Source organism: Toxorhynchites rutilus, chromosome 2 (genome assembly GCF_029784135.1).
Source record: "Toxorhynchites rutilus septentrionalis strain SRP chromosome 2, ASM2978413v1, whole genome shotgun sequence".
NCBI lineage: Eukaryota > Metazoa > Arthropoda > Insecta > Diptera > Culicidae > Toxorhynchites > Toxorhynchites rutilus.
In genome coordinates, this window is record NC_073745.1 from 200,315,368 (window position 1) to 200,337,816 (window position 22,449).

General features: G+C 37.7%; 1 protein-coding gene across 19 annotated transcripts in view; it reads left to right on the plus strand.

Annotated features, from left to right (window-relative positions):
- LOC129765174 (poly(rC)-binding protein 3) overlaps positions 1 to 22,449 on the plus strand; it is a 675,323-nt gene that overhangs the window by 613,082 nt on the left and 39,792 nt on the right. For 16 of the 19 annotated variants that reach the window (XM_055765109.1, XM_055765113.1, XM_055765108.1 and 13 more), the window contains one exon: positions 4,676 to 21,092. The exons of the other annotated variants lie outside the window; for them this stretch is intronic. In XM_055765109.1, the coding sequence (XP_055621084.1) occupies positions 4,676 to 5,114 (439 nt within the window). In that variant the 3' untranslated portion in view covers positions 5,115 to 21,092. Of the gene's footprint in view, positions 1 to 4,675; positions 21,093 to 22,449 lie in introns of those variants that run through there. 19 annotated transcript variants of the gene reach the window in all.

The following is a 22,449-nucleotide window of genomic DNA, read 5'->3' on the forward strand; positions in this document are numbered from 1 at the left end:
TGTGATGTTTATTATACGCTTCTGCAATCTGGTGAGGAGTTCAAGACTGATGATGGTGATAAAGTATCGCATAGCCATATATTGGTCACAAAATGTCTGAAATGGTTTCAAAGACATAAAAACGACATAATTTCCTACGTAAAAAAAAAATTTAAGATCTTATGTAAAAACCTTAGTTCAATCCCGCAGAACAAATTAATAGCTGCTGAGTCTTTTTTTTCGTACTAGAAAGACGAGAAGTTGAAGTATCATAGCTGTGCACACCTGAAATAATTAACTATTAAACCAACCATTAAAAACCACACAGTAGATGTGGAGTATCATTTATGTGGGCAATTTTTACAGTGACATTTACTCTGAAAAGCTACATAAAAATGAAAGTAAAAACAATTGAGGTATTATCATCATACTCATAAACGTTTTTATGTCGCCAGGTCTACATGAGAAATATTGTTGAAAAATTTTAATGATCGCGTGTAAATTTTTGGAGCACTTTTTGAAATATATAGCGAGGCAAACATATTTTTGTCAAACATGTTAATACTTTGTTTTATTCAGGATCATGTACGTCACAAGCCTCATTTGTCATTTTTTCACCGCTTTTACTACCTTCCAGGCGCTACCTTTACCAATCAATCACAACGTATGCATACATTTCGCGTTAGTCGGTCGCGCGCATTATGCATCAATCCTTTTTTTTTGTGCCACCGTTGTTATTTGTGTGCACTCATTTGTTATTTTACCAGAGAACAGCAATAATTCTGTTCTCTTTGGGTGGAGTATTTTTGTTTTGTTTTTTTTGCTGCTGTCTCGACCCAAACCATTATTGTCCTTAATCGCTTGCACCATCCGGGGGTGAAATTATTATTATTATTAATATGAATGACAAATTAATCGCTTGTTTAACCTTCGATCGGAAAAATTGGCACAGAAACGAACACGAACAAGTGGAGCAGCAGTGGAGCAACGGAATCAAGTTTATTGGGGTTGCCTTTTTTAGGACCCGCTATAAACTATCCATAAACGAGCACGCGGTTCATAAATTTTAATTGGGTCATCATATCCACAATTGTTTTTTTCGACGATGAATTTTGTAGTAGGTGTAGGTAGGTCGTTTAACACAAGTAGCAGAACAAGTTTAAAGGAAGCTCTCAAGCTGAGTGTTCATCATAATGTCAGAAAAGATGTTACAAGACAACCATTGCCTGCCAAACCGATACAGTGGCTCCCATATTTTCGTTAAAATTGGGGCTGCCATACGAATTTAACACTAATTTCTGCATAACTCGAGAACTAATCAAGAAAATGGAACCAAATTTTACATGTGGGTTTTTGGGTACGAGAAATGCGCTAGAGGAATAAGAGGGCAACGATACTAATGAATTCGGATTCGATTCAGGACTACTTTTCTGTTGAATCCCAATGAAACCGATCCTGACTAGAAAACTTATAAAAATAATTTTTCAGCCAATTGTACAGTGTTGCCACTGATAATAAAAAATGAAATTCACCCGAACGTACTTGCTTTATATACTATATTCGATGACGATGAATAACTAGAATTTTATTGAAGAATATGGAATATTCTATTCAATCGATTGCGAAGATTCTGTAAATATATATAACACCAAGAACATATGTCACTTTTGTGGGAAAATAATCGTCATAAACTATATCACATATGGCCACTCCGATTTTTTACGTTTTCATTGTTTTTTGCGCTTGGTAGATAAAAAGCTAAAAGAAGAGGCAAGTTGCAAGTTTTTTTTCTGAGAATGAGCTTGAGCTTGAGCTTGGGTAGACTGTACAATTCGTAGTTGCTCTCCGTGATTGACCTGAACCAACCAAATTGCACAACAAGTTTTTATTCTGAGAATGAGAATAGTAATTGCGCAACTCGAATAGGCCCCTGCTTATTTCTAAAAGTTTTTTTCTTAGATGCCATGTGTTTTTTCATCCTCAATATGTTTTCCGGACGGAGTAATAGTAAATCTGAAAGCGAGGGAAGTAGTGACGACGAAATAGTGCGAAGCGCCGGAAGAAAAGTTTCGAAAAGTTATCTCATCGAGTGCCGATTCAGATATTGAGGAACTATACGCAAGTAAAGACCTGGACAATATGTTAGAAGAACTTACTTACTTACTTACAGACATCTGGTTTTTTAGTTACAATTTTTAGAAAGAAAGATCAATCATTTTAATTACGTCCTTTTCAAAAATCAGTCGTGATTTCAATTGGACATAGAATAATGAAAATTGTAATTTTAGGTACTTTCCATCATTTGTACCAAGTTTCAAAAAAATCGCAGAGGGTCGGGTCAGCAACCGGCTGATTTGAGGTGGAATCGCTCTATACGGAAGTTGTATAAATAAAAGTAATTGGCCATTTTGAACTTGGCTTTTTCGTGATCTAATGTGTTCTACTAGTTAGGCGTTTTCATTTGATATCCATATCAATGGGGTTTTGAAAAAAAAACATATCGCCATTTTGGATTTGCATTTTCACAAATAAGTATGTTCTACTAGTCTAGCCTTTTCGTTTGATACCCATATTAATGAATTGTAAAATAATGTCGCCATTTCGTGAGGGCGGCCATTTTAAATTTGCTTTTTCATAAATAACTGTGTGTTCTACTAGTCAAGTTCTAGTTCTACTAGTTCTACTTTCATTTGCTATCCATATTGATGGGGTTTTGATAAAATATGTAGTCCGCCATTTTGTAGCAGCCGCTATCTTGTATTTTCAAGATCATGGAATGCGTAGTTTTGTAACGACAGCAGAGATAGAGGCGTGTTCCAAAATTTTTAGATCAATCGGTCAACAGGAAGGGGGTCAAATTTCTATTGATGTGGGACAACCCTACAGATGAACATACAAACATACTTACAATACTGCCCAAATATGCATGGTTGACGTAAGCGCCAACTGTGTTTTCCTATTGAATTAGAATAACAAAAATCATATAACCCCTCCGGGTCACTTCTGACTGTTAATATTTATTGAATAGGGACAGATTAATCAATATAATATGTTTCCAGTCATGATTATTCAGCTAAAAACTAGAAAAAATTACATCACATCAATTACATCACTGAGTAGTGTTGATGTTTACGTCACCTATGCAAACATTGGCAGAATAGGTCATGCGGAATAAAATCGATTGAAAGTATAGTATAAAAACTACATTTTTTTGTTTTTGATTTTTTAGTTATTCTACATATCAGCAATTCCAAATGAAATCGTCCTAAAAATGCAGATTTTAAAAACTTGTATTTTTGATTCCAATGAAGATGTGTATTCCGTTTGGGTTGGAGGAAATATGAGTTTTTCACAGCAATTGGGAATTTTTTGACTCAAGCGTAACTTTTGAAAAGGGCGAATCGATTTTAGTAAGAGAAATCTTTGATAATTTATATCTCAAAAACTATGAGTCGTACCGTATTTCGTACCGTACTATGAGTAGTACCGTATTTCGGTGTTTAAGAAAAAGTTATAGAGTATTGATGGTTGAATATGAAAAAAATGTACACTGAGAAAAAAAATTGGTACTCTTTTTTATTTACAAAATAAAAATTCAATTTGCAATATCCAAAATACATATTTTTAAATTTCACTTTTGAGTACCAATATTTCGGTATGACTTTCATTCGGTATACACACTTTCATTCGAATCAAAAATACTCATGTTTTGTCATTTGTCGATTTCATTTGGAATTGCTCATATCCCATATTTACATTCAAGTGCCTATTCTATCAAATTCCGTTCGAAAATGCTATTAAATTCAACGAGAAAAGCGTCACCCAGATCTGGGGGACGGGCCGATCAAAGTGTTAAAGGGGAAACGCCGACTCTTTCAACGGCTGGATAAAGTGCTTCGGCTAACTATTTGAGCTGTAATCGTTACCATCGTTGAATAAATCGCGACGCATCCCCTGCCTGGTTCTCCGGATGGTCGCAAACGACCTGTTTATGCTGTGTTGCTTGCTTAGCAAGTTTTAATTATCGTGTCTTATCTTTACGGCGGACAATCGTCCCCCGGCGAAAGGAAATCCCGCCCTCTCCCCACCAGTTAGAGGGAGTTGGTGGGTTGACATAGCCAGCGTGATGGAAGTAATAAGTGAAGTCAAGGTATTTTTGAGTAATCAGTCCCGCTAATGCGGTAATGACGGTGGTTTGTTGTGTCATCATGGATGGAACTTTTCCCCATCCAGATTTGTGTTAATTCGATTGCAACCAACTTAATTCTTTTGATTGATAATATTTTTGCTTCAGCTATTTTTGTTTGTTTTCTGGAAGTTGTTAAAAAATTGAAACTTGAAACGAATGGGTGTAATGAGTTACGGAAGAGCTATGACTATGATAGACAAAAAAGACTCCACATATGACGAACAGCCATCAAACTCCGCGCTTTTCATACAAGTCCAGCACATAACGCTCCCATATAAAAAATGAGCTTACCATCCCTTCCGCCGGTTCTCTAAATGTGCAACACATATCGTACCACATCACACACACATATCTCATTCACCGCCAACACCTCGTTGGTCTTACCCGAAATCACCCCCCTCACTCTCTCTCGCTACTACGCCTGGCCTGTTTTCCCCCCTTGAGAACCGCAAATCCTTCTTCTCTCTACCTAACCAGACAACTTCCTCCTTTCTCCTTTCCCAACAGCGTCGAACTGCAGAAGGCGAATCTAGGCGATGAAGGTGCCGCTTCGGGAACCGCCGGTACCTCCGGAAACCCACTGCTCCCGAGCAGCGGCAGCGGTAACAGCACCGGTGCGAACAGTGTTGTGGCCGCATCCAGCGCTGCGGCGGCGGTAGCCAATAGTGGCATCGCCAGCAATCCGCTCGCGTCGGCCATTCCGTTGGCCCAGCTGCTCTCGAAGCCCGGTGCGCTGAATGCCCTGACCAGCCTGTCCGCGCTCGGGGGACTCTCCGACCTGCTCGGCAATCTGTCGGGTGGGGCCGCCGGGGCAGGGCTGGCCGCCATTCAGACCACCGGTATCAATCGACCCAAAACCACCCGGATGCGATCCCCAAATAGCAACAGCAGCATGAACGGCGACAGCAATAAGAAAAGCGAGCGTAATAAATTTAATCCTTACTAAGATATGGTGGCGGCGGTGGCAAAGCTTAAATAACTTCCGGTAACAGAAGAATTCGCGTGTAAGAGCAGCAGGAAAGTCGAAGCAGAAGAATAGAAAAAGTTTAATTGAGACGACAATCTGAAGGGAAGATTGTAAACAAAGAGGAAGTGTGACGCGACGGGAAGAAGCCGAAGAAAGCAAAGTCAAACATGAATTTATTATGGCACTGATGATTGGAAGTAAAGTTTTGAGGAGTTTTTCTTTCTGTATTATCGCTAAATCCACTTCTTCCCTCTCGTCGCCGCTTCCGGAAAAGAGGATTGTAACACACCAACAAATAGGAAGCGCTCGGAGGGGGAGGAGAATAGCCACCCTCCATAGGGATTTGAGCAGGAAAGGAAGCGAAAATGCTGAAGCAGACGAGATAAAAATTTTATTTATAGAGTTTAATTCAATTAAGATTTAAAATAGAATCACGACCGGCGGTTGTCACAGAAAGCCGTCGTTTTTTAGCCATTTTGGTTTCGTATAGATTTTACCAAACTTCTCCCTCTCTCAACGCTATCAAGAGTAATAGAGAAGAGGAAGAAAAAAGAGCATACAATGTGGAAAAAAAATCCAGCAGAACACCAGCATGGTAATAGAGACTATGCCGTATCGAACTCCGTTTCGGAATCGGGATCGAGTTTGATGGCCGTCCTGTGGTGTAGCTATAATTAACCTCGTAGAGCGAGGATTTAATTCCTTCTTTGCCATACGCGCGCAGTTTAATTGCGCGCTGCGTGCTAAATATAAACGCAAATGTGTCGCCCGGGCTCTCTCTCCGTGTGACAGCTACCCGCGTCAACAGCGGTGAAACGCGGAGATGAAACGGGATGAAAATTGTAATTTACAAATTTATTTTGTATGTACCTCCTAAGCTCTATTCTTTTGTAGTCTTTTAATTACGATCATACATACTGCGAATTGTAGAATGTAGCGAAGTAGCATCTCTGTAACGTTTTTTTTTATTTTCATCTGTCGCCAAACTAATGTTGGCAGTGTAGTCTGTAGGTTTAGTTTTAGGGTTTTTCTTTCTTATAGTGGTATTTCAAGAGATACGTTTAGCAGGCGCGAAAATCTAGCAGACACGCTGAATGTGTTCCCGCTCATTAACTGCAGCACCAGAGAATAATAGTAGGGAATGTTGTGCATGCTTTCTTTTTGTAAGGCGAGGTTTAGTAATTTGAATTGCGAAATAAATTTCACCGTCACGAGATTTCTGTGTTGGAAAAAAGTACGATGCCAAATTAAATGATTCATTGTCACAGCCGGCGTATCATCCTGTGTTCGAAGTATATAAGTATATCGTATATTGGATATCTATAACCTAATATCTCAGAACATATTTATGACCCAGCATTATCACTTTCACAGTAAAAAAATATTTTGTCGATTATCCACAATTCTGCAAAATGTAGACATTTTTTCGGTGGTCAAATTCACTTCTTGTTCCTGCAAAGCTGTCATCAATGCCAGCCCAGTATTCATGTTTCAATTCACCAAATTCTCTTTTTTTTCAAGAAGCTTTTTTATTGATTTTTGGTGACGAAAGCACGGAGTCATTGATTTCCGAATGATGACACAAGATTTTTGTTCTGCACAGTCGCCTTATTCGCCTCAAAAAATGTTTTTCTCATCTATGAATAATGATAGCACATCCAAAATTAGTTTTTGGCAAATGTTTTGTCATTTGTTACATTAAATGAGCTCAAAAATAACATAAAATGCGCTACTCCCCAATACGTGTATATCATTTGTATAATATATATAAACATATATGCTAGAGCCAATTGAGCCAATATGAGCGAGCGAACCAGGAGATACATTGAAATGAAAGCGTTTCGTATAGTTTGCCAAATACACGGTTCAGACCGAGATGGATATAGATCTCCTTTATACTCTTTTCTTTTTCTCTTGAAAAACACTTTCCAAATTAATTTTATAATGAGGTGTAATATTATCACGCATTTACGCAACAGCATCAGTAGCTATGTGGATAGCGTGGTCGTGCAAAACAGCCTTCTATTCTAGCCGGCCTTGGTTCGATCCCCGTTGACATCGTTTGGACTTTTTTTTTTGGGTACAATCCCTCACTTTCCCTCACTTCAATCAAGCTTGATTACGGGTTCAAAAATTCATAGCGGGACATTTATGCCTAGAATATCAACAGGGGGCGACTGAACTTAATATTGTTTTCTGAAATACTGGGAACAAACAATACGTTTTTCGTGTTTTGCATGAAAACATCGTTTCATGAAGAAGGGAATGATCGGCAAAACCTTTGCAAAATATGAATCTCATTGTCCTGTTAAATTTTCTTTCTATATGTTTGAGAATTACTTCGTTCTTCCAAACTAGAAATGAGTGCATTAGCGCTGCTGAAAGCGTTACATAAAATTCTGGTACTTGACCGATTTATTTACAATGCACAATGGTCCAGGAGGTGCATTCAAGTGGAAACTAGCATTTAGAGCTCGACAGTTATTCTCTAGACAAAAACTGTCTCCGACAAAGTTGTTGAGTATGATACAGCGCTCATTTTTATGTTATCAAAAATAGGGTGACCAAGAAATTGTCGATGAGATAAAAAATCTAACTTTCTTATCTTTATAGATAGAAATAAACATAGTTTGACAATGTTATAGTCCCAGTTATTTGAGACATCTTTGTAGAGCAAAGTTTTTTTCTATCTCTTGAAATAACCGAAATAGTGCCTTTTTTCCAAGTTACGTTAGGGTCACCATGGAAAAACCTGTTTTTTTTCTCTAACTCTTATATTTCAAATTCTATAAACAAACTGTCTTCGGAAGTAATTTGAGTATTTGATTAAATTAAAATTGAATTAATGAGTTTTTGGGTAAAAAAACGTCAATAACTTTAAGTTGGATTAAGATATTGACAAGTTCTGCATCGCAAAATATTGAAATTGATAAGATCCAAAAGTCGTACGAAGACAGTTTTGATGTAGAATTTGAAATACAAAATTTAAAGCAAAAAAAATCGTTTTTTTGCATGGTGACCCTAATGCAACTAATGCAAAAAAGTGCTAAATCGATTATATTAAAAGATAGAAAAAAGTTTCGTTCTACAAAGTTGTTTAAAATGGGCCTACAATATTGTCGAACTATGTTTACCTCTATCTATAAAGATAAGAAAGTTAGATTTTTCATTTCATCAAAAATTTTGGTCACCCTATTTTTGATAACATAAAAATGAGCGCTCAATTATATGTAACAACTTTGTCGAAGACAGTTTTTGTCTCGAGAATAACCGTCGAGTTCTAAATGCTAATTTCTTATTAAATACATCTCCTGGACCATTGTGCAATGTATCTACAAAAAATACATGGTGGGACAGTCATGCCTACAATGTCAACATGGGACAATTGAGCTTGATGTTGTTTTTTTAGAAACTGAGAACAAACAATAACTTTTTTTGTGTTTTTCCGGATAAGGCATAAAACATCGTTTTATGAAGAAAAGTGAAAAAAATGTCAAAAAGTAACATTGGATATTTGCGTAGAACGGCAGTGTAGCACTTGGAAACTTCAGCTTCTTGGTCTTTTATCAGCTGTGCTAGCAACTTGGCAACTTCCAAGCAATCCTGCGATCATCCGACGAATAGCTCTGTCAGAAATTGGCGCCGTGAAGATTTCGTGTGTTTCCCTGCCACCGTCAGGACCAGTTTGGGGTTTTCTTTGCTTCCTGCACGATTTTGGTGTCCATGATAGTATCCATGATTTCAAAATAGAAGATTTGAAAACAATGGGTATGTGCAATAAGTGAATTTCTGTTGTGATTTTTCGTTTTTCAAAAAAACTCAAATTTTATAGTTTGTGACACCAGTAAATGAATTCCGAATGAGCTAATATTTTGCGTAGGGCATATTATCGTGCAAATCAACATTTCGTAGCAAGTTCCGAATGGAAAATCGAGATAACTATTTTTATTGTCACCCAAAACCATACTTTTCGTTTCGTATTCCGAAATAAAACTTAAATAAAGGCCCAGAGGGCCGGTTTTTGACAATAAAATTTTTTTTCGAGATGACACTATATCTCGATGTTTCATGCAATTTTAAGACATTTGGCATCAAATTTTTTTTTTCGAAAACCCCGATTTCCTTTACTCCCCCCCTTGGGTGATTTTTCGATTTTCAATAAACTCAAACTTCGACCGCTCTGTGTCACTCTCCTTTAAGTCCGATTGAGCTGATATTTTGCATAGGGTGTTTTTTCGAGGTGGTGATCATTTTTATGGGGTACCTTTTTGAAATTCGAGATGACCATTTTCATTGGCACCCTAATGTACATGCATTGAAGGCGATCTAATATTCTTTGGTGCGCAGTATCCTGGAGTATGTTGCTCCTGTCTGGCGTCCCTATTACACGTCGGAAATAATCAGGCACCAGACAGGAGCAGCATACTCCCGTACAGGGCCCGAAATCCTCGAAGATGACAAATGAATATCGACTCTCCTCTCAGTCGCTTCGCTTCGACTAGCACTACTCATGAGCACTACAACATGATTTGACTTGACTAGAAAATGGATTGACGAGCGTTGAGAGTGAGGATGACTGATGAACTATTCTAGTCAATGATTATTCTAATTGTCGTGACTAATGAATACAAATCTGCCTCTTCATTCAACTGACTTCAATCCACATTTCTATTTGTCCCCTGACACGAATCGATTTTTCCGAGTACACAATCTTATTTTAAGTACATAAAAAGTAAAACGAAAACATGATTTCTGATGCAAAAAAAAAAAGTAGTTACACCATTAATAGGCGGTTTGTTGTCTACCCGCTGCGAACTCAAGCCAACGAACTTAGACAGTTATCAGGTATGCTATATGTCCTCGTATTAGAAACTAGCGTGCAGTTTGGGAGGAATTCTAAACAAAATTTTATTTCATTTTGTCTCCTAGTTCAATTTTGTGAGAAAAAAAACTTACAGAAAAACGGATTTATATCAACAAAATTCACAAATTTGTCAATGGTTCTGAACACAACACTGCACGCTATTTTATACGTGTGATTAATTTTCGTGTACAATACAGTGGTGTATGTCAAACCCCGTTGAACTCAAATATCGATACATGAGAGAGAGAGAAACGAATTCATTTTGGGGGAACACATCCATTTGACGGGGATCGCCCGACTGCCTATTGAGTTATTTTGACGGAGAAGCTGCGTGAAGAAGCCAAAAGTCATTTCCAATTGTATACGAAGGGGAATTTCTTCATTGTCCACTGACTATCCTCAGTTGAATATGACTTTGCCAAGCCCTGCTCCCGTATCACTCATCGCGACAGCTACGAGTGTTAAAATATTGTTCTGAACTTTTGGAATGAATCTTTGTTTTTGCTCCCATTTCTGTATTATAGTGACTTTCAACACCTTTGGCTGATCCGTCACTTTGTTTCTATTTTTGGAAGAATGTCTGGAGTGAGAATTGAACTCGTGACCTTTAACGTGAGAGGTACGGACGTGACCACTACGCCAAATCACCTCCACCCGAAGTTCTTCGTTTTTGGCACCTCCCCATCACAAGACCAACTATGGCTACAGCAATCCGTTCGACTCGTATCTTCATGCAATGATTAATGTTAGTGACGAGTTCGATCTGCATCTGTCCTAAAGCTCGTTCCAAAGTAGGATTCAAAATATTGACTAATTTAAGTAAATTGATATTTAGCAGCCTGTACGGGTATGCCGAAGACGGTGATAAATAAAATAAAATTAAATCTCAGAATCTGGGACTAGATTAAACGTCGTTAGAAGGAAATGTTCTACATTTATTGTCGGTCGAAGATACACTATGTTTTGCGATTTTTTGTCGTTTCGAATTAAGATTTGAGCTTGGGGCTTAAATTCATTTCTGCACAGCTGCAGATTTTGACCAGATAGTCAGGTTATCGGCAAACTTATCTGCAAAAATGAATTTATATTTCTTGGAAACATCCCCGCGTCCCTCGGTTACATAAAACTTCTGTCCCGGAAGCTGTTTGAAGTCCGATTCAGCATATGTTTTAACACCCTTAAGAATGCATCTGTCGAATTCGATTAGCACTTGGTCATACATTATTCGGGTCCGCGTTTGTTTGTTTGTTTACTTGGACTACACTATTCCCACTTTCTATAAACGCACCTCCAATTTCCAAAGATCTCAAGGACCAGGAAAAAATTGACCAGTTTCATGTATTTTATTTCAAAAGAGATGTATTTAAAAACCAAAATCCATAGCAAAAACAAAAACGTGTAAGCAAGAATTTTTGTGCTTATTTCGTAAAAACCGGTTCCCACTTTCTATAAACGCACCGGCTGTTTTAATGCGTGGAACGTTGTATTACTCAACGGGTTGACAAATTTCTGCATTTTAGTATTCAGTTGGTCTTCCGTCACGCTCGATCACCTGGAAAATCCGGTTGGGCATACTTTTGACCAAGTTCTTTATAGATTCCATCTTAAAAATTTTCCCAGGCCGCCGAAATTGCCAGTTTTAGTTCAGCAATGTGGAGGCGATCTGGCGTAGTGGTAACATCCATGCCTCTCACGCTAAAGGTCACGAGTTCAATTCTCACTCCCGACATTCTTCCAAAAATGGAAGTAAAAGTGGCGAACCAGCCAAATGAGTTGAAAGTCACTATAATACAGATAAAAAAAAAAAGTTCAGCAATGCTGTCATACTGCTTTCCGTTGGCGTAGTTTCAACGCACGATTATTCCCCAGATGTTTTCTACAGGATTCAGATCCGGGCTGCGGGCTGGCCACCACATCAGTTCAATTTTTCGGGACTCAAACCAGGATTTTGTCACTGAACTCGTGTGAATACTAGCTAAAATACGATTTTTTGGCGACGATACTTCGCTTTGAATGGAATCAGGCTGTTTTCCAAGACCTCTATGTAGTCTAACGAACTCATTTTGCAATATGTGAATGCTAGGTTGAGCTTTCCTTTTGCGCAAAATCCGGTCTGGACCATCAAAGATCCTCCACCAAAGTTCCGTGTTGAGAAGTACATTGGTTCCTTCCGCAAATCTCTCCAATATCCCGTGAATCCATCGGGGCCATCCAGATTAAATTTTTTCTCATCAGAAAAAAATAACCTGAAGATGAATAAATAAAAATCATTAGCTCTAATAGCTTGTAATCGCATTGTAACATTTATCTGAGAAAAATACAGGAAATAACGAAGACTTTACCGTGTCCCACTGACGAGCCATGTTCACTTTTGCGAAATCCAAACGTTCTGGCTTGTGATATAGTGTTAGATTCGAAACCTTGTGCATTTTAGATCGAACTGGGGCTGTTGGGGCTGGAGTGCAAAACCTTACGAATAATCTCATCCGCAACAGGTAGATTCAGCTCAGATTTGATCTTGGACACAGATATTGTTGAATTCAACGTCAATTTCACAATTATTCGTTCATCCCGCGCCGACAGCTTTGATTGTTCAGCCTTTCGTTTGGTTGTTGCATTCTTTCTCGGATTCTTCAAGAAGTTTCTTATCACCGAATCTGATCTACTGAGTCTAAGTCTACGGGCAATTTCGCGAAGAGGCACCTTTTCTCGTCGGTAGGCTTCGACCATTCCCCATTCTCTTTCACTTAGAACACTTCCTTTCGGCATTTTCAAGCAATACGATCGAGAAAATTTATTCAAATTCAAAAGTTTGCCTGCATTTGCTCACCGCGTTTATAAAAATGGGAGCTTCGAAAACAGATATATCGTGTTTCGGACAGATGCAACGAACACACTATCACTATTCATTGTGGAATACATATGATTCACTAATACTTACACGGTGACATGTGGTACACATGCTGATTAAAGCGTAAACATTGTTATTTGCGTAAAGTGGGGGTGCGTTTATAGGATGTGGGAATAATGTATAGGCACCCACTCTACAGTCCAAAGTGATCGCCTGAACTCTCCTTGTAAAGGTAATAACGGAGCATTTGTTGGGGTTAACGCTCAGTCCGTTGTTCTCGACGAACCTTCGAAAACTATTCAAATACTGTTGATGATGATTTCGGTCATTGAGATTGAGTCATCGTGAAGGAAAATTTTCACATCATCTACGTATTTGAGCACTATTGCGTTATTGAAGAGCGATGGTAATCTATCCAGAACCATGACAACCGCTATCAAAGATTCTAAAACCCTTCCAAACAATCGTAGTTTTCGCTGAAATAATACACTGCATTGGCACAGTGAGTGTTTCAGATTTAAAATTACAGAAACGACATTTATCATCAGTTATCACATCGTTTTGAGGTGTGCTCTACTCAGGCAGTATCCGAGGCATGTATTTCTGCATGGAAAACTGCAGGCCAATGGATCTGGCTAAATAAATAAAATGGAGCCTGGTCCATTAATCCCTAGATTTAACTATTTCAGACCCATCGGTATGAAACGCGAATGATCTAGGCGGAGTTTTAGAACCATTTTACTCCCATGCGCTGGGATTGAATTCAAACACTTTGAAGGGATCGCTGAAGTTGGTATTATGAGTAATTTTCATCCAATCTTCATTCATGCTTACTGAAGTGTTCATATTGCTCCCGTGGCCGAGTGATTGGCGTCATACATTATCCCCCCCGTCTTGATTACTATCCCCCGGGTTCGATTACTATTCTGGTCGGGGAATCTTTCGTCAGAAAGATTTCTTCCGACTAGCGGAGTAGTCACGCGCAGAGTTGCCAACTATAATTTCCAAAAATCAGGAAGAATGAAAATGAAAATCAGGGAAAATCAGGATAGCTTATATTGGGTTTTCCGGAAAGTTCGTACCGATTTTTGGGAAAACAAAAGCATCATATTTATAGGCAGAGTTACATATTTTCAATTCTACTTTCTTATTATTTTGTTTTACAATCTTTCGCCATCTTACAAGCAGCTTAAAAATTCTATCCTCCCAGAACATGTTTGTTCTATCGTATTTTTATGTTGACCATAGAGTTGCAGCTTTTGCCATTGCCAGAATTTTGCGAGAATCTCTTGATCCTTTATGTTTTTCCTAAATACCTTCAACATCAATACAGTGAATTGCAGAAAAATACTCGGATATTCAGAATTCCTTTGAATTCATCATCCATACTTCGAAATGAATCTTTACTCATCAAATTAGGAAATCAAACTACCAATGGATAAATAGTTCAATGCTTCTAATTTTGATGCCATTTGATTTGATTATAGATATATTTCCTATAGTCTCAACATAAAAATTGGATCTACTTGGAATTTGATATTATATTATATTATTATATTCATTTTATGAAACTTTGAAATATTACTCCATCAATGAATTAGCTGCTACTCGTACATAGACATCATATAGGGTAATTTTGTTCCTTAAAATTAATATCGTTGTTAGTTCTTAAAATCGCTAGATATTCTGGTTTCATGAAATTATCTAGCACTGCTTTGAATACGAATGCACCAGGATCTTTGCGTAGTGTAAATATTTCGTGTTTTTCACCCTGGCGAAATTTATTCAGTCGATTTGCAACAATCATATATATTGTTGAAAAAGCTAGGTACAGCCTTTGATCAGGAGAAATTAATTTAATGTAAGTTTTATGAATGTGCAGACCGGAGTGCTATTATGACAGTTTTCCTTACCAATTAGGAAAACTTTAACAGTGATCCTAGTATATTTTTACATTCCGATGAACTAAAAACTACAAAAATCAGGCGAAATCAGGATCATTTTTGAAAAATCAGGCAAAATTGAGTGTTTGTCAGGATATTAGGGAATGTGCTAAAAAGTCTAGGAAATCCTGAAAAAATCAGGAAGGTTGGCATCTCTGGTCATTTGGCATAAGAAATCTCAACTCAGTGCTTCTAAATGACGCAGACTGATTCCAAGAAGAAGAAAAAACTCGATTAAAATCTCTCAAGATTTTTAAATGCCTCTTGAGACTTTCATCTTGAAAACGTTTTGCACGCTTAGGATTCAGAGCACCTTTTTACTTCAAGTTGCACAAGTAGAGAGTGCACGGGTAGAGGGTATAAAACAGCATCTAAGGCTCGGGAGTGTGCGCTGGTTTTTGTTCCAGTTATTGATAAGCACGCCACACTTTGAGGTTGATCAAGTTGTTTCCAAGGTGATAATTGTGTAGTTTTAAGCCACCATACTAACGAAGCAAATGTGACCCTGGATCTAATTATTGTCGAGCATATCCATTGAATATTTCTCGGTTTTAGTTCCCATTTTATCAATATATAATGCCACAAGTGCGTTGTGGGCTTTTTAGATTGGAAGATTTTGATGTTACTTAGCAGATAACAAATACGATATTTTATTTTCTATTGTTTTGAACGAAAAAATATTTTCTATTCACAACAACTCAAGCGAAATGTGGCAACATTTCAAGTGACACTCGAACATCGAATTGTATCAAATCACAATCTCGAAAAGGCGTTCCGGAATTTAAATAATTGTTGACACACCATTCCTGCCCGCGAGGTACCGGCGAAACAATTTAAATCATTAAACTGCCATAAAACCTGACATTTACACAGCCCTAATTCTTCCCGGCCCCCGCACACACAAAGCCAGGTGCGGTTTTCTGCGAAACTGAATCCCCCGGTGGCGGCTGGTCGTCATCGTCGGATATACGAAACCACCGAAAACATCCGCTAGCAGGAAAAACTTTATGTCATTAAAATCTGATTCAGCACACGGCACGCGGTGGCGGCGGCTGCGGCAAATCCTTCGCGACAAGCGAGTTAATCTTCCAATTTAGCAGCATATTTCCTCGGCTCATAGCTAACTAAATTCACTGCGCTCCGGTCGTATCTTTCGCTGTGGATTTTGTTTGGCTCCCACTCTTCCTCCAGTCATTTCTGGAAGTCGTTACTAAATCCAGCGAGGTTAGATAATGATTCCCTTGCCTCGCCGTTCCGGCGGAGACAACTTCATAAACCCGCTCCCGGGGGAGAGGGAAGGCAGAAAAATTATATTATCTACCCTCCCATACCTTAGACCCCGAAAAACGAAGACGACGAGTAATTGTTTCCTCGCCAAAGTTTTGCGGTGAAATCGAGAAAATATTACTTTCCAATTTGTCTTCTTTCAGCCGTGACTTCAAGCGCGTTCGCACGTGCTTTAAGGGGCCGGCTTTAACGTTTTCCTCTCTCTCTATATTTGGTTAGGGCTCCGTCCATAACCGTCAGATATTATATTTATATACCGCATTGTTTGAACTTTTCCGCTCGGTGTTAGTTTTTTTTTTTTTGAGGAAGAAATGAAGACCTGAGAGCGATCCGAACAGAGCACCACCGGCGCGCCCAACACAGATTGTAATGAAGAGTGAAGAGGGTTCGGGGTGATCTAGCCCATGCTGGATGTTTTTACCTTCCTCACAAAATTACATTACCGAAACTCTCGGGTGTCATATCGTATGGGAGAGAATCAATGGGCTTCCAAGTATAGCTTGTAGCCAACCAAAGAAAAAATGACCCTCGCATCGACTCGCAAACTCGAGCACACACACACTGTGCGAGAGTGCGGCTGAAAATTTAAAATTGAATTACCTTTTTTTCACCCTTTCGCATGATCCAGTGGAAAACTTTATTGGTCGTTGAAGTTCAAGCCATCCCCTCACCAGCAGAAAAAAGGGTGTCGGAAAATATCGATTCCCAATTTAGACACGTAACAACATTGAGTAACGCTTGAACGAATCCCCGGTTCTTCGGATTCTCCACCAGTGGGTCTGCTCTCGGCTCTCTCACCGAGCAAATCAGAACTGGTTTTTGAATAACATTGAGCGGATAATGAAAGCAGTTAATCAAGCTAATGGGAAATAGTAATGTGAATGGGAATTAGAAAGCTGAACTTCCGGGAATGAGCTGTTTTTGATTAAATTTTGCCCCGTTTTCCAGGGTTCGATCCGGACGAAGGATGCAACGAATCACACGTTCGAGCTAATTTGGATTAATGTGATTTGAATCGAATTATTAATTACATTTATCTCGTTCATGTTGCCTGGAGCGCTGCGAATGCTCGATGGTTAAATCTACTTCCGTTAGCGTGTGGGCTTCGTTCGTGATGATTAGGTTGCACAAATGCGTGCTAATTTCGCCGTGTGAAGGATTCTTTCGGACTTGTTGTTGAAAGAGAAAAAAATATGAGGATGTGTCCAAGACACGACCACATTTTTGACGAATTTTGTTCAAGTCGCTTGTTAATAACTAACTGCGCAGCTGTTATCCTTAGTGGAAAAAGTTTTGCTACTGGCAAGCGAAACTCAATCACATACAAAATCCCAGAACGACATTTACTTTCTTGGTGACTAAATAAACGAAATAAATTATGTCTGTTAATCTCAATAACCTCGAAAAGAGTTGCTAAGCTTTATAACGAACAAGATTAGCGCAAATGCTATCTTTGTTGAAGACAGTTTTCCGATAGGCACGCGAACCCAAATAACTCTCAGCATTCCAGCACGACATTCTCTATGGCTTAGTTTGATATTCCTCAAACAATTAGTGGCGCACAACCTTAACGCCTGCTTCGCCATAGCGTCAGTTCAATGCATTGATGCAATGTCAAAGGCACCAACGAAACCCTTATGATGACGGAAAACAAGCGATGTTAACTGCTTCGAATAAAGAAAAAGTCTGAATATTTGAATCAGATCCGTTATTCATACCCTAGCGCAAGTATACCTCTTTCGCCACCTTCCGATACCTCCCTCCCTCTTATATATATATATACAGCCATTCCATGTCAAACCGATATAGTGGTTCTCAGATTTTCGTGAAAATTGGTAGTTTTGTTCTTTATCGCAAAACATTTGTCCCGTATTTTTTTATTTTTTCATTAGGGTGACCATTTCCATTTTAGGGTTGTCCGAAAAATCAACTTTTTCCTCTTTTTTCCAAAAATAATTTTTTTTTCAAAAATTATTAAATTTTGAACTAGTAGACCGATTCAGATGATCGACATACCATATTAAAGCCAATAACCTGTTCTTTTTTTAAATAACCTGCAGAAAATTCGAATTCTGCTCTCGTTATTATTGATTGTATTCGTTTTTTATTGTTTTCATAGTCTCGGGACCAAAGGCGCTATATTTTTTTATATTTTTCTGGAAAGCTGAGGATTTTTCACATAACATATGCCGGAACCAGAGAGGTGTTTTTTCGTTTTTGAGTTATGACTTTTCAAAGTTACCCGATCAATTTTTTCCTGTTTTTTTCCAACACAAAAATTCATAACTTTTTATCTACTAGACCAATTCAGATGATCGTTACATAAAATTATAGTCAATTAGATAGTCCTTTTTGAAAAATATTGAACTTGCGAAAAAAAATGAATTTGGATTTCGTAATTATTTATTGTATTAGTTTTTTATAGTTTACACGGTTTCGGGACCAAGAATGCTATATTTTTTAATATTTTTTCTTGAAATCTGAGTTTTTTCTTTACATAACATATCCAAAATTCAGAGATGTGTTATCGAAAAAAAAGCCTCTCTGGTTTCGACATATGTTATGTGAAAAATCCTCAGCTTTTCAGAAAAAATATTTTAAAAAATATAGCGCCCTTGGTCCCGAGACTATGAAAACAATCGAAAACGAATACAATAATAACAAGAACAGAATTCGAATTTCCTGAAGGTGTAGCATTTTTTCAAAAACAATCGGTGATTGGTTTGAATTTGATATCCCGATCATCTGAATCAGTCCAGTTGTTCAAAAGTAATACATTTTCGAAAAAAGTCATTTTTGGAAAAGAGGAAAAAGTTCATTTTCGGACAACCCTAAAATGGAAAAGGTTCTGAATTACAGAATTGTGTGGGGAAAATTTTCGGAAATAATAATCCAAAGGGCTAAAAGGGATAAGTGTGTGTATATTTAGTTGCTTCAAGCCGTTTATATATGGCTTTGTGTGCTTACGTGCGTACTTCATAACCCGAATGTACAAATAGCACATCTTCGCTGCGCTGAATATATATATATATATATATATATATATATATATATATATATATATATATATATATATATTATATATATATATATATATATATATATATATTGGAAAATTAAAAATGTTCACCACCTCCAAAAAACACCCTATGCAAAATATCGGCTCAATCGGACTTAAGGGAGAGTGGCGCAAATCATTCAAGAGTAAACGAAATCAGGGTTATCGAAAAAAAAATTTTGATGCCAAATGTCTTAAAATGGTCATCTCGAAAAAAAATGTTTGGCCAAAAATCGATCTTTTGGGACTTGCTTGAGAGGCAATCAAGGTATGGAAAAAATTATTATCGAATTTAAAGAACCGATCATTTTGTTTATTGGCCCTAAAAAATGACCTGTGCAAAAGACGCAAAACAAGGAAGAACAAGCGATACTTTGTGTCAGTTTGCCTCAGAGAGATTCAATATTTATGCTCTAGGCAAATTCTTCCCTTCATTCTTCTTCTTATTCTTTTATTTCTTCATGGAGACTTTAAATAATTCCCCTCTGTTGATCGCCGATACATTGCTCGTTATTGACGGCATGGGTAGAGAAGCTCACAAATGAGCAGAAGAAATGTATGGAAAAATGGAAATGCTTTGATTTTTCAACAATTTTAACCGTTTACATATCAGAAGTTTGTATATTGTATAATTTTATAAAAAACATATCTTAGGATATTTCCGATTCGTTAGGTTATTAACGTTAACTTTATTTCATAAAAATGTGTTTTCTGATTTGGCCCCCCTTATGAAAGATGAAATATTTAATAAAAACCCACATTTATATCGGAAAGCAGTTTTCTTTACGACTTTCCACTTCTCCACTATTCGGAATGAACGTAACCTCTCTTCCCCGGAGACAGACAGCGAACTTTGGCTTTTCCGACGACTTACATTTACCCCACGGAAATTGAGGCAGTCAGCACAGAAAGTTCATCCCTCTTTCACCTCTCATTATAAATCATGAAACCGATAAATGCGAACGAAAACTCATCGTTGTGGGTGTTCGGTTATTTCCAACATTCGCGGAAGCTGGTTTGGGAATACTATTCAATGTGTTTGCGTCAAGAAAACATATGCTAAACCGTATCGTACCACAAATAATCAGTTCCGTCGTCATCATAGCCAATAAATTGATTTTAATTGAAAACATCAAATGTTGTAGTACAAATTAATGATCGTCATGCTTCGGACCAGATAACACACATACACATACACGAGAATTATTGTTTTAAAGAAATAATCATCGCCATTCGGTATAACCAGTCGGATTATGGTTTAAAATTTTACTTTGTATTTTTAATCGCTGCATTGACTCTATAATAAAAGGTAATTCGTAAGGATTTTGTCCTCTAGGCTTAGTAAGTTTACGATAGCTACGTAGGGCAGAGCAAAACGCAGAAGGACTCTCCAGTATATAAGAAGCAATCTTGACAAAAGGCTCCCAAGGCGAGGATCAAAAAGTTCCCAGAAGGAACACCGTATACGGCTTTGCTCAGAGTGAAGCCACTCTATCGAGGATGTTTTGAAACAGATAAACTGTCAAATCTTGATAATCTTTTTGTAGTTTCGGAGAAGCTGACATACATTATCTTATAAGAGCATAAGTAGACATAAGTTTCAAGTAAAAGAAAAACAAATAATAACAATTATAGGTGGTTCACTTGCATACGAAAACAATTTTAATCCAATCCAATACGATGTATTTAATCGCCCTATCCTATCGAAGCAAACAGTAAACATCATGGATATGTTAATCAAATGTGGAATCCACAAAAAAAGATAACCAAAATAACGATTGAATATTACAAGTCAAGTTAGCTGATTGAGTGGCATTCCTTGATTCAAAAATTTGCGACAAAAAAAAACAATGACCCAGAACACAACAGAACCATTATCTGATGTCAAATTGTAGTCAGAGTTTTGAGAAATGAGTTAATAAAGGTAGACACTGGAAACAGTCTCGTAAAGCTAGCCAAATCAGTTCGTTTTCGCTCACTGCTTCTCTAACACCTCTTAGTGTCTAAGTGTACTTCCAGATTATTCGCCGGCAGGATGCTAACGATCGCTGCTTCGCCTTCAACAGGACCTTCGTTGATTATCCTTCTCACGATACCACGTTACCACCAAACCACAACTTAAAAACACCAATCTCCGCCAAAAAGAAAAAAAAATAAGGAAAGGTTCAACCTTCTTTGCATTCATTTTCTTTTTCTCGACTCCATAATCCATCCTAATTGTAAACGAAACAAAAAAACCACAACTCCCCCTACAGCAATTGTGGAAGAACATAATCCGAAAATCGAACCTAAAATCTTTATTTCTTCTTCCAGCTTCCAGTTCCAGCAAATAAAGCAATACAAAACATTCTCTGCCTAAAATTGTACCCAAAATATAGAAAGCTTACCAGTCCAGTCCGCACATCTCATCACCAAACTAGCATTTTTCAGTCGTGCGCCCACATCAATCGTAACATCATTACTATCACAATCCCGAATTCCATATACACGAAAACATACCTCCCGAGTACACACTTTCGCATATATCTTCCAAGGTGTGACCCATTTAGATCCCAACCCCGCCGAATTGCCTCCTAAAGGAAACCAATAAATCCGCCTGAATGTTGAAACAAAAGTTTAGATAACGATTTAAGGTTTTATTCTCATCTATTCGGAGAAAAGGCAACCTTTTCTTCTAGGTGACTTGCGTGCATTTAAAAAGCAACCATGAACCACATATACTGTTAGGTAACATGGTGAATAAATCTTGCTGTACAATTCTATGCTGAAGTCACCAGCAAACTAATGTCTTATGTACATTATGCCCATTTCGATTCAGAGAGTCGATTCAAGGGTTCTTGCCCCTAAACAATATTTTAGAAAATTGAAAGATGATACTTTCGATTGTTAACAGAACTCGTGTGAAATCACCGTCATTCGTCAGTTTGTAAATTGTAAATTGAGCACGATTGCGAAACCCGATACCAAGGCTACTCTTTTTTTTTCCTCTGGTACAAACGAATCTCAGAATAAAACATAGCAACATCTCGCTTGTCTATTTTTTTTTTGTTTTTCATAGTGGATTTTTCGATCATACTCCCATGTGATTTTTTCAATCAAAGCATTTTTTCGCATTACATTAATCCATGAATATTTTTAAAGTTACCTTCAAAAACGCAAGGTAACCACTGTAAGACCCTTGAACCACTACGATTATTTGTTTGATCTATTTTCTTGATCTATTTCTATCCTATTTATACCATTTTGTCCCAAATTCCAAACACTTTATTTTGAAAAGTAAATTCACTATACTTTTTTGTTATAAATAATTG